Source organism: Anguilla anguilla, chromosome 11 (genome assembly GCF_013347855.1).
Source record: "Anguilla anguilla isolate fAngAng1 chromosome 11, fAngAng1.pri, whole genome shotgun sequence".
Classification (NCBI taxonomy): domain Eukaryota; kingdom Metazoa; phylum Chordata; class Actinopteri; order Anguilliformes; family Anguillidae; genus Anguilla; species Anguilla anguilla.
The window spans coordinates 13,142,983-13,154,504 of record NC_049211.1 but is presented as its reverse complement, the minus strand read 5'-3'; the positions used below and the strand labels follow the sequence as shown (position 1 = coordinate 13,154,504).

At 40.1% G+C, this 11,522-nt stretch overlaps 1 protein-coding gene across 3 annotated transcripts in view; it reads left to right on the top strand.

Moving 5' to 3' along the window:
- The first annotated feature begins 163 nt into the window (after positions 1-163).
- The window catches only part of LOC118208528 (ephrin type-B receptor 2-like), a 119,304-nt gene continuing 107,945 nt past the window's right edge, over positions 164-11,522 (top strand). For all 3 annotated transcript variants that reach the window (XM_035383291.1, XM_035383292.1, XM_035383290.1), the window contains exon 1: positions 164-328. In XM_035383291.1, coding sequence (XP_035239182.1) covers positions 271-328 — 58 coding nt within the window. In that variant the 5' untranslated portion in view covers positions 164-270. The remainder of the gene's footprint in view (positions 329-11,522) is intronic.

Genomic DNA, 11,522 nt, shown 5'->3' with positions numbered 1-11,522 from the left:
ATATCTCAGTTGAAATAAACTAAACAGGCATTTTAGATTTAAATGTACAATGATTGTTAATCTGGCGCGAAGGTATCCCCTTTGTCTGCCACCCTTTGGTCTCGCCCAAACTTGGCTTAGATTTTTGCTCCCTTTCTATGGGAGCTGCATCAGTCTATCGGCAAGAGAAGGTTTGCCCGTCTCCATCAGTTTGCGCTGTCAATGGCTTGCTGGACGTATTCTATTTGAATGCCTGGGCTTTTTACATTTTTGTACTAAGATACCCGCGCAATGATGGATATCTTATGGATTTTATGGATACTACTACCCTCTGTGTGGACCGTAGAAGGTAAGCCATAATGTTTGTGTTTGCAAAGAATTTGTAAGCACTGACCATGTGAATGGGTTTTACTGCATGTCTGTTGGAACGTGAAGAGTTAAGAGTTGCAGTTTGGTTCTGGAGCAAGGTGTCGCGAAATCAGTATTCTTTTCAGAGCGCGTTTTTTTTTTTTTTTTTTTTTTTTTTTTTGGTTGCCGATGCTTGTTTTGTGTTGAGTTCGATTTATTGCAAATGCTTTCTTATATACTGTACCGCAGATGTATACGAGTATAGCACCCGTTCCACACAAGTAAATAGGCTACATAAATTAAATAAATAGTAGTCTCATTTGTAATTGTACTTAACATTGGTTACAGTTCTTGTTCAAATAAAATTACTAATGTATGAGCTGTCAAAATTCAGGTGTGCATATAGCTTTAGTGTAATGCTGAAGTTACTTTGACTATTTGGGCGCGCGGCACATGTTATTCATTCTTTTAATATTGTACATTTCTTATATTCCAAAATGCATGTCATTTTTGTGTTTAATTTATGCTACTCTGAGACTTCCCAATTAAGTGGTCAGAGCTTCTTACACAATGAATAATAAATAACAGCCTTGTAGGTATTTCTTTCCATTTTATATACGATATGTCATCATTGTTATTTAAAAAATGAAAGATGGGCACGTTTATACGCGTTGGTGTCCAGCATTCGGAACGCCCAGCAGTGTGCTTCAACAAAATTCTTTTACTGACATTTTATCTGCACACACGCACAAGTGTGTTTTGTGTCAGGTCTTTTATTTATTGTTTGTGTCCGTGCAATCTTCGAGAAATACATTAATGCTCGTCAGGGGATGAGCCGTGAAAACGGCCGTCCCGGCAGTGATTTGCGCTGTGCTGTACGCCTTGCTTACCCTGAATGGGTTCATATCGCTGATCTGTGTCAGAACATCTCTACTTGCGACTCCCAATTCTCCCACCACCCCCCGAAGCGTAGGCTTGCTCAGACGACTGGACCCCCAATCCCCCACCACCTCAGCATTTTACCCCCCATACACAAATTTAAGAATGTCTAGACACCGCTCAGCAACGTCAAAACATTTCTTTTAAACACAATTTTCGGGAGTTTGAAGTTTTAGTACATTACATAGTGGTGAATTTATTTATTTAATTATTTATTTATTTATGGGTTGGGAGTGGTGGTTAGTAGACCGTACTTGACTAGTTAAACCACCTTATTTGATGGACTAGGCAGTGTTTTATAAGTGGGGAGAGAACACATACATCCATTAATGTAAATGTACACACACAACCCAACAGGTATGTTTAATAACTAAGTAAAATCTCGAAAGCATCGCATTTTAGGCTAGTTTTATTGGTAGAAATAATTAGAAGCAGGTAACATATTTTGATCAGTATATTTAGAACCTTAAGATGAAAACATTTTGCCCTTTTTGCAGGTACAGATTACACTGAGTGCCTTGTTCATATCTATATGGTATATTTTTCATGCTATTTTATGAATATCACTGCTTATGTTTGTTCATTCTGTCGAACTAGTTAGGGTTGGTATGATTTTGCATCATAGCAATTCTCTCTTAAGATGAAAGATGGATTTGAGATTTATTGATACCAAACAGTGTTGCTGAAATCCAGAGATTTGCCAAAATGGGCAATTTTGCCAATTTATTTTCAGTTATTTATTTTTAATAACTGATACAGAGGCCGGACATATGTGGCTTTTTAAAATGAAGGGCGCACTCACTCTGGATGTTGTTTTGGATCCAGTAATTCACACGGAACACTTTGTTGGTTCTTCACCCTCCTGATCAATTAAAAAAAGAAGAAGCTGTAATTACAGGATGAACAATATGTGAGTTGCACGCCTGTTTGAGAAAGTTTCTCAAGCCCCTGCACATGGACGTATGGCCTGGAGGCTGTGATGTGGCAGCAGAATGGTCTTGGATCCCAATGTGTGCCTGGAGATGGCACCACGTAGTTTTGAGAACTCCTGCTTCATTGTGAGTTTATAAAATTAAATGTTATAACTGGGAAAATAACAATTGATTCCTGCTTACCTGTGACTGTAAGCTCAGTGGAACTCCCTATGATCTCGGACGTTTTGGGGCTAACATGGCTGCCTGGCAGTGAGCAGTGTTTCTGAAGCTGTGAGAGCTAATACGGCTAAGCGCTGGGCTGTATGGTTTTAAACAGCACCTAGTGTGTGTGTGAAACCCACTGCTGTTTCTGTAACATCGCCATCGCAATAGTGGAGGAGGATAGCGGGTGAAGTGGATGAAATCATTGGTTTCCACGCTTTATAATTTTGATGAGAATTTGAAGAAACGTTCTGTGAATAATTTATAAAATGCGCACGCATTCACACACGCACACACACCCGCACGCACGCACGCACACACCCATACTCATATCCGCACACAAACATTTCATATAAAGCTATTATGTGCATAGACAAATTATTTGTTGAATATCAATTATGATAATTGAAATATTGAATAGTACAAGGGTGATGAAGGTTAATGATTTCCAGATTGTTTTTAAAATTAGTTTTTGTCCATAGTTTTTTTTTTATGTACGCATCTCATTTTTTTCAGGTACAGTAAGTTACAGAAAAAGCTGTTTAACTAAGTTGTCAGCCATTGTGTTCCGTTTATGTTGGATGATGTAAGATGAGGAATCGTGCTCTGGTTTACTAACAGGACTTTACTTGTCATGGATTTTTCAGAACATTTTTATCAGTTTGTCTTGGAGCTTTCTTTTCATATGTGCATTAATAAACTGAAGATGGTAAACAGTAGATTACTGTCAGGTTTCAGGACGGTGATTGCAGCAGAATTCTGCTGTATAATATCAGGTGTGGTAAGTTTTTCTGACTCTAAGGCTTCCTCTGCTTTACGATACATTACAAGTCCCATAAAAATGCGATCCACTCTTTCAACAGTGTTTATTTGCTTATTTTATTTCACTTCTGCTCGTGGCAGGTTTGGCCTTCTCATCTGTTCTAAAAAGACTGTAAAAAAGATGGAATAGAACTGAATTTGCAACAGGTTAAGGACTTGAGGTTGATGAAGGTACAAGGTAGAACTGTCACTTTGAGGGAGCTGCTTGCTGGGGCTGACTGGATTAGTGAGTGATGGAACCAACATTGAGGGTGGCTTTGTAACCCCCAGTTCGTTGATGGATGGATGGATAAATTCATGAATGCATTGAGAAATTAATTTGAAATGTAGCCTAACTTACAGTGACAATGCACAATGTTTTAGACTAACAATTTATTATGAGCACAATACAGTAAGTGAATGAGTTAATTTCATTGTTTATATATTCTCCCCAGGGAGAGGAAAACAAGATGCTGTTTAATGATTTTATTATTGTTGTTTAATTATGATTATTTAATTATAATTATATTTAAACATGTTTTTTGTCCTGCTTTGTATTTTGTAATATGTTGAGTGTTAATTTAAATCTAATCTCGATTTTATGATAGTTTATCTTGCTTGGTATACTGCACATTCTGTGAGTTAAAAGAACTCTGGAAATTTTACTATAAACACACTGCGTGATAAATTCTATCTGGATGTTTTATGAGAGAACAGAGAACTTGAGAAGCGAACCTTTTTTCAGCGATGAAATGAAAGGGTAAATTTTACTTTATGAATACACACCAGTTGCCTGGATTATTTAATGTTATGAATTATTGTCGATGGTCATGCAGCCAGCGTTGTGTGTGGCGATCATGCAGCTAGTATTTGTGCGCAATATGATTGGTGGGGATGATGCAATCAGTGTTTATGTGTTATATGATTGGTGGTGATGACGGAGCCAGTGTTTGTGAGTTATGTGATTGGTGGTGATAATGCAGCCAGTGTTCGTGTGTTATATGATTGGTGGGGATGATGCAGCCAGTTTTTTTTTTGTGTTATATGATTGGTGGTGAATACGCTGCCAGTGTTTGTTATGATTCATAGGTTCATTTATGTAACTATTTGAGTGTTTGTTGGTGCTGGGGTGTGTGTGTGTGTGTATGTGTGGGACAGAGGGAGGCTGTGTGTGTGCTAGTGATGGTCTGTGTGGTAGCAATGAGAGGCATTAGTCAGTTGTTTGTGGAATTACTGATCGATTACATGGCTCATTATTCAGTGTCTATTAATTAACAGAAAAAGTGCTTTATTCTTTTCTCTTCCATTTAAGAGAGAATTCACTGATGTTATTAATTTTCCTGACTGAATGCGAGTGAACAGACATCTCTGTACACTGAGTCATTGTTTATGCACAATTGGATTTCCTTACAGTGCTCAGGAAGAAATTAAAGCAATTAAATGATAAATGAGTGTGATTTTGTGATTTAACATATAACATCACGTAATTAGATTGCACATACATTATGTCTGCATGCATGCATGTGCGTGTGTGTGTGTGTACACTTTAACTGCCACTAAGAATTTTGAAGAAGTACAGCTTCTTTGGTTTCATAAACCGCAACCACATACAACTCCAACTCCAGGTGTATCGTCAGGTGGGCAGTGGGTGTGAGGCCCACCTCCTAAAAAAGCAGAACAGGCATGTGAGAGTGCAGACGGGGGGTTTGGGGGGGTGGGCGGGTGGATGTAAGTCTTCCCAGCTGTATGTTTAAAATGCGATGCAGAGCCTGTGCGTTGAATTGGGGACAAAGACTGTGACAGAAACCTGCTGGGCTCCTGTGTCAGCATGAAGCTGGACTTGCCTTCAGGCAACAGGAAGTCATTTGTAGTACAGGAAACACCGGGTTACGTGGATGAGGAGCGGATTGCCCTTTCTGTTTTTTCACATGCTTTGTATTTGCTTTTTTGCTAAATAAAAAAAAAATATATATTATGCTGCTTGTTGTCAACTGTATCTATGTTGTCATCTTTGGAAGTTTTTAATTCTCTGTGACATGCTGGTGATATAGCCATCCAGCGTTTTAAACAGCCAATAAGTCTTTATTTCCATAAGTTACAGTTACATCTCACACACACACACACATACACTTTCTCTCTCTCACACACACTCTCTTTCTCACACACACACACACACACACACACACACACACACACACACACACACACACGCACGTGTGCGCACACACACACATGCTCACATACACCCCTGCATTGCAGATGGGGTTTGGCTCCATTGGTGAACAGCTTAGCAGGCTTCGGGCGGACTGTCTCAATGATTAGCTCAGCTAGCACATGGAGCATTTCCTGTTGCCCCCGTTCCACTGTAGTCGGCTATACTATCCCTTCCTCTCACTGTACATAGGTTTGCATTTTTGGGATGTTGTTAATTTGTTGATGTTTGGTTCCAGTCTCATCCTTGCCTGACTGCTCGGCTTTAAGGGAAAGCCTCATCATGTGCCAAAGTGGTATTGCTCACCCTACTCACTGCTTATTGGTTAACCTCAGTCACCTGACCATGGCCCAAGGAATATTCTCTTGGTCCTTGTCTTTCTGCAAGCTTGTCACAGCGTTGTTTTGAAAACATTTAGGTCAGCATGTTTCCATCTTGAAATTCAGTACCTGACTGAGGGAGTGTATAGAAACAGATGTATATATACATACACGCATGCTGTACAAATGTACAAATATATCCTCCTGAGATGCGGCAGGAAATCAAGTTTAAGGATTGAAATTCATCTGACAAAGTGCATGTGTCTTCGATGACAGAAAGATATTACAGTGAAAACAGTTTCAAAAGTATTATTTCTTTTCTTTTTATTTATTGTCCCTTGTGGTGTAGGTTTCAGCACAGTGGAGTAGAGTATATGAGTCTTGAGATTAAGACCAGAGACTTGTGTCCCCTACAGGGTACAAAAATGAATAGACAGGTTTTAGGAGCACATAGGTGCTTACTGCTTCAGTTCATACATAAATGAAGACTGCATCCTATGCAGCATTCGCAATGTTGGCCTCATTCTTGCATGACTGCATTGATTTTCATGGGATTTATTGTGTTTGCTTTGTTTTGTATGAACTGTAGCAAGGGGGACCCTGTCCTGCTGTTACTATTTTCTGCTTTTGGAGTGCTCTGCTCACATTCTGAATAGTCTCTCAGCTGCTTATTTGCATTGCTGAGTTGTAGTAACGCTGTAGGTTTTTTCATGCTTGGATTCTGAACCTAATGATGTAGTAGATCAAGGAGAATCCGCCTGGAGCTTAAGGCAGTCATGCAGCATATGTCTCTACATACAGGCATATTGCATAGTTTATTTTTACCCCTGAAAAAGTAAAAAAAAAAAAAAAAAAGAATAAAATAAAAAAATGCTTAAGGCATATGAGTTTAGGCTGATGTGCAGTTTAGATTCATGTGCAATCCGGCCGGTTTGAAAGTCAATCTGGCTGCATGTGTTAATGGTGAAGGATCATGTTTTTTTTCTTTTAAGTACAGCTACAATACACAAGTCGATACTTTTACTCCATTATTAGAATATGAATGACAAATGTTTGAATTAGGATCAAATGTTGTATATTTTGAATTTTTTATGTATTTCCATTGCTAATAGAATGGACTGGCCCTTTGATTGTTTTTCCTCCTTTTAATCACAGCTACAAAACACAAGTGAATATTCATTATTACAATAAAAATGACAAATTTTTGAATTATTATCAAAAATAAATAATGTTATATATTTTGAATGACTCTTTATGTATTGCCATTGCTAATAGAATGGACTGGTCCTTTGATTTTTATTTGTGGATGTTATTAAAGATTATACAATGTTCAGTTTTGCCACACAAGTGTTAAAAAGTTCCTCCAGGTCTACTTGTCCTGAAGGAAATGCCAGTGTTCTGAAATCTGAATAAGGGAGCTGTCTGTCAGCGGCTAATGGGCTTTTTGTGGGGGTGGTGGGGGGGGGGCACGGGCTTGCTCTTAAAACAGTTTTACGTTCATTTGCAGTAACGTATCCTGCCTTCCCCTTGTATGGAAAAGCCAGCTCTCGAGACCTTCTGCAAAAACGAGCCACGATGAGTCTTTCTGCAGTGCTCGAACTGAGCTCCATCAAAAGGGGGTGGAGCTTTTATTAATCGGAACAGCGATGGTGTCATTCCTCAGAACCAGTGTTTGTACCACTAACCATGTCACTCATTTTAACAACAATAAATGAATGCGTGGAAATACTCGGTGTGTATTGTATCCGACCCCGGATCGAATCCGGAGCCTTGCCAGTGCTGCCTGTGGCTGGTAGCTTCAGTGGGCGATGCGGTACAGGTGATTGGGTACGGGGGGGGTTCAGGCGGGTAGGAGTCCACGTTCATTGCTATGTAGAGACCTCCACTGATTGGTCAGGCCGTCTAAATTTTTTTTTTTTTTTTTTTTTTTTTTTAATGGAAAAAGGAAATTTAATACGTGTGCATATATAATTATGAATGTTGTGTAATCAAACTGGTTCATCATTCCAGTTAAAAGTCCATTAAATAAGTGGCCTATGACCACTGAGGGCACCCCTCAGCATGACTGCAAACCTATTTCCAGTGCTCTGCTTAGACAGGGCTTTGAAGAGTGCATGGAGCGCCTTCTTCCTGGTATTCTGTCTTGTAGAGTGACAGGAGTGTCTCCATGGAGATATGGAGCTTTACTGTTCCATTCTTTGATTTGGCCCAAATCCTGAAACTGGGAAGTAATTTTCAGAAGATAACACAAGAGCGTGAGATGATGGCTGGAGAAGTAAAACATTCATTTATTTGTTTGTGTAACTGATTGAGTACGAGCAGGTGGCTCACAGTGTCTGTACCGTATAGTCTGTCCAGCTTCCAGGTGGTTTGAACTGGTTGTGTTCCACCTCAGCCGTGGAATAGAAAAGGCTTGTTTCTCTGTGGAGATAACCAAATCCAAAGACTACACCCATTAATCACCCTTGACCCCTAAAATAATAAATCAAGTTAAGGCTGAAAAAATAAAAAGTATAAAATTCAGCTGAGAAAATGTTGAAATGCATGTCTCGGTGTGAGTGTTCCTTTTTTTTTTGGAAAGAGAAGAAAAGCTTAGTCAAAAAGAGTAAAAACAAATGTGTGCAAAATTAGGCCTGAGACATAAAGGACATATCCATTTCAAACATGGATAGTGTTAAATTTCTCCATAGAGGAGTCCTGTCTAACACTGGGGGAAATTGTGGGAATAATTTTCATGTTCTCTAAAAATTGTATTCTGGTGCAGAAAAGGGGAGTCGGGAGGTGGGGGCTAGTATACATATACAGACACAGACATGTACATATGTACAATATATATATATGCATGTCTGTACGTATATAGATACTTATAAATGTATGTGTATACAAACGTTATCACGATATATTTTTTATATAAGTTCGAGTCAAAAATAATTTTGGATCCACAAAATGTTACACCTGGACTGAGTTACGGCTAATACCTGTATTTAATCAATTGAACCTGTAAAAGAGCTTTGGCAGCCAGACTTGAAAGAAAACCTAATATTTCTGTTGAAGTTTCTGGAACAGAGCAGGGGTTATTACCTGTGCTCTGTGCACTCTGTGAACGCGCAGCTCGATGTGTTTCAGAAAATTTGATTTGGTAACGATATTTTTTGTTGGGTGGGGTGGGGGGGGCGGGGGGTGATCGTGTATCATGCGGGAATATTATTTTAGCAAGTTCCAATCTTTCTTTCTGGTAGCGGAGGATTGGGTGATATCGGGTATAATAAACAGAAACTAATCCAATATTCTCAAAGGTCCCTGCTGCCTGGAACTTTACACTTTCTGACTGTGTTTCTGCTAAATGGGGTTTATGGAAAATGTGATATTGCTGTGGCCAGCGGTCATAGATATAAACAGGCTAAATTGATTATATTTGACGTGGGTTGTGTGTTTGAAGAGGTAATTGAATGAGTAGCTTAGAAACAGAGCAGGATTATTGAATTGAAGGTCGTACCCAGTAGAGAGGTAGTCACAGCCCAGCAGATCTCCATTAATTGGCACCGCACCAGGATGTTTTTTTTTTTTTTCTTTGCGCTGAGAGCAAGTGGAAAAGAACATGGGTGGGATTCTATCAAGTGCACTTGGTTTCGTTAAGGGCACATGCAATTCACGGCTATCAATCCGGAACAAACCATCCCAAATTAATCTGGTGCCATATCACAATAGAGTCCTGTTTGTGCATAGGAACTCTGGTTGAAGTCAGATGTTCGAGCCTGCAACAAAGTTCTGGCTCCTGGAAATCTTTCACCAAGCAGTTGTCGTAAACTCACCTGCCTTTTCGTGCTCGGAGTGTCTGTTTGGGTCGCACATTTCTCGCTCGCTAAACACAGCTCAATGTTTACATCACTAGCACAGCAATAGATCTCACACCATTTGGAAAATAGATTTCTGCTACTTTGTGGTGGCATTCAGCCATTCCTGGAGATTGGACAAAAAGAAAACAAACAAGTTCACTAATTAATCCATAAATAATTAAAATGATAAAACATAAAAAAACAAAGCATTATTCTGGAAGGCCGTATTTCTACCAAAATATTTCATAAAAAGTTCAAATAGATCTATAGATTAAAATAAAATAGATCACAATCTGTTCATATCATAGGCTTATGTTAATTATATTTAATCTTTTTTGGCAAGAACAATAGACTACGTACATGTTCTCACGATTACGCTACTGACATTACGCTACTGCGCATTAACAGTGGTTTCATAGCAGTTAAGCCATATGAGGTGACTGACAGATTGAAAAATTGGCTTGATTGAACATGAATATTGATTTGGCCCTAAAAAGTGGCTAAAAGTGAGTGATTGAATCTTGGGGAATGTGTCTGCATTCTCATACTTTAGAACAGGCTGATATACAGATACATCCAGAGAAATTAGCCTCCGCTCACTAAGTGAGAGAACACTCCTACGTGCCTGAACAATTTGTCAGATGAAGTGAGAAGATGTTCTAGTGGCGTATGAAGTCTGATATGTGAGTAACACTATTGATGGGCTGAAAGTTTGCCTGGAAATACCCACAGGAATTCCAAAATTATTTTGCCGCATTTAGAATTTCAGGAAAATATTTTATCAGTCTCCCTCTGTCAGATCAGAACTAGTTCAGAGCTCTGAGCCTGTCAGTCTGAACCGAACAGGATGAAAAGGGAAGTGTTTGAGGGAAACACACACACACACACACACACAGGCATTATGAACTCTTCTTGCAGAGACTGGCTGGATTAATGTCGCCTCTCATTGTCCCTTCGAGCACATCCTTGTCTTCCATGTTGCAGGGATGCAGATTACATCTTTATTTACATCAGAAAGAGAGAGAAAAGGGAGGGGAACGACACCACCTCGCCCGGGTCACGGTCGTAGGCGTGGTCGGTGCCGCGTCGCCGTCCGGCGGCCGTTGTGTGACGTCCGGCTGGTCTGGTGGCTCGCTGCTCTCGGCGGTCTCTCCAGGTTCAGGGGCGAGACGGTCGCCTTGGCAGCGCTGACCCGTTCCTGAGCCTTTACACAAGCGCCAGTCGGGTCTGGGTGCTCCAGCGGGAGAGGGGTGCGCAGAGGCCCTGTCGCCCAGGGGAAAATTAGGATTTGTGTTGCCGCGAAGGTGTGAGGTTCTCGGAAAGGGAAGCGGTTTATTGGATTAATCAGGATATAAAGAGAGAGAAATTGCAAGTGTAAGATTGCAAGTAAAGTGCCAGCCCCCCGACCCCCTTAACCTTATAATTTGCTTTGCTTTGACAACAGTTTCAGAGATGTCTGCATCTTTAACCTCAAAAGTCTATAGAAATTAGCATTTTAAACCTACCCCCCCCCCCCCACCCTGCTGTTTGTGTGGACACTCCTGTGCTGCTGATGCAGGGTGACACTCTTCCAGCAGCCCTGTATTCTTACTCTCTAGCTGCTGTTCTCATACTGAAAAACACTCGTTGCTTTATTCTTCCTTCTCTAGGAAAATATGCACCTTTTTTGTCCTCCCGAGATCATCATTTTGTTTATTTTTCGGAAACTGCAAGTCAATTTAAAGAAGGTTTCCCTTCATCTTGAACCTTGGGCTGAGGACAATTTTGACACATTAGTCAGGTTATCTCATCTATGAGCTATTACATCATCCCGTCCCAGGCATAAAGCACATTTCTCTTTCATATGTTAATTTCTGTTCCGTCTCAGATTTTGGACACTAATTGGTTGTGAGAGGCTGCCGCGTGTGCGAGGTTAATGTGGAACAAGCGCTGTCTGCATGCTCTGTGTCTG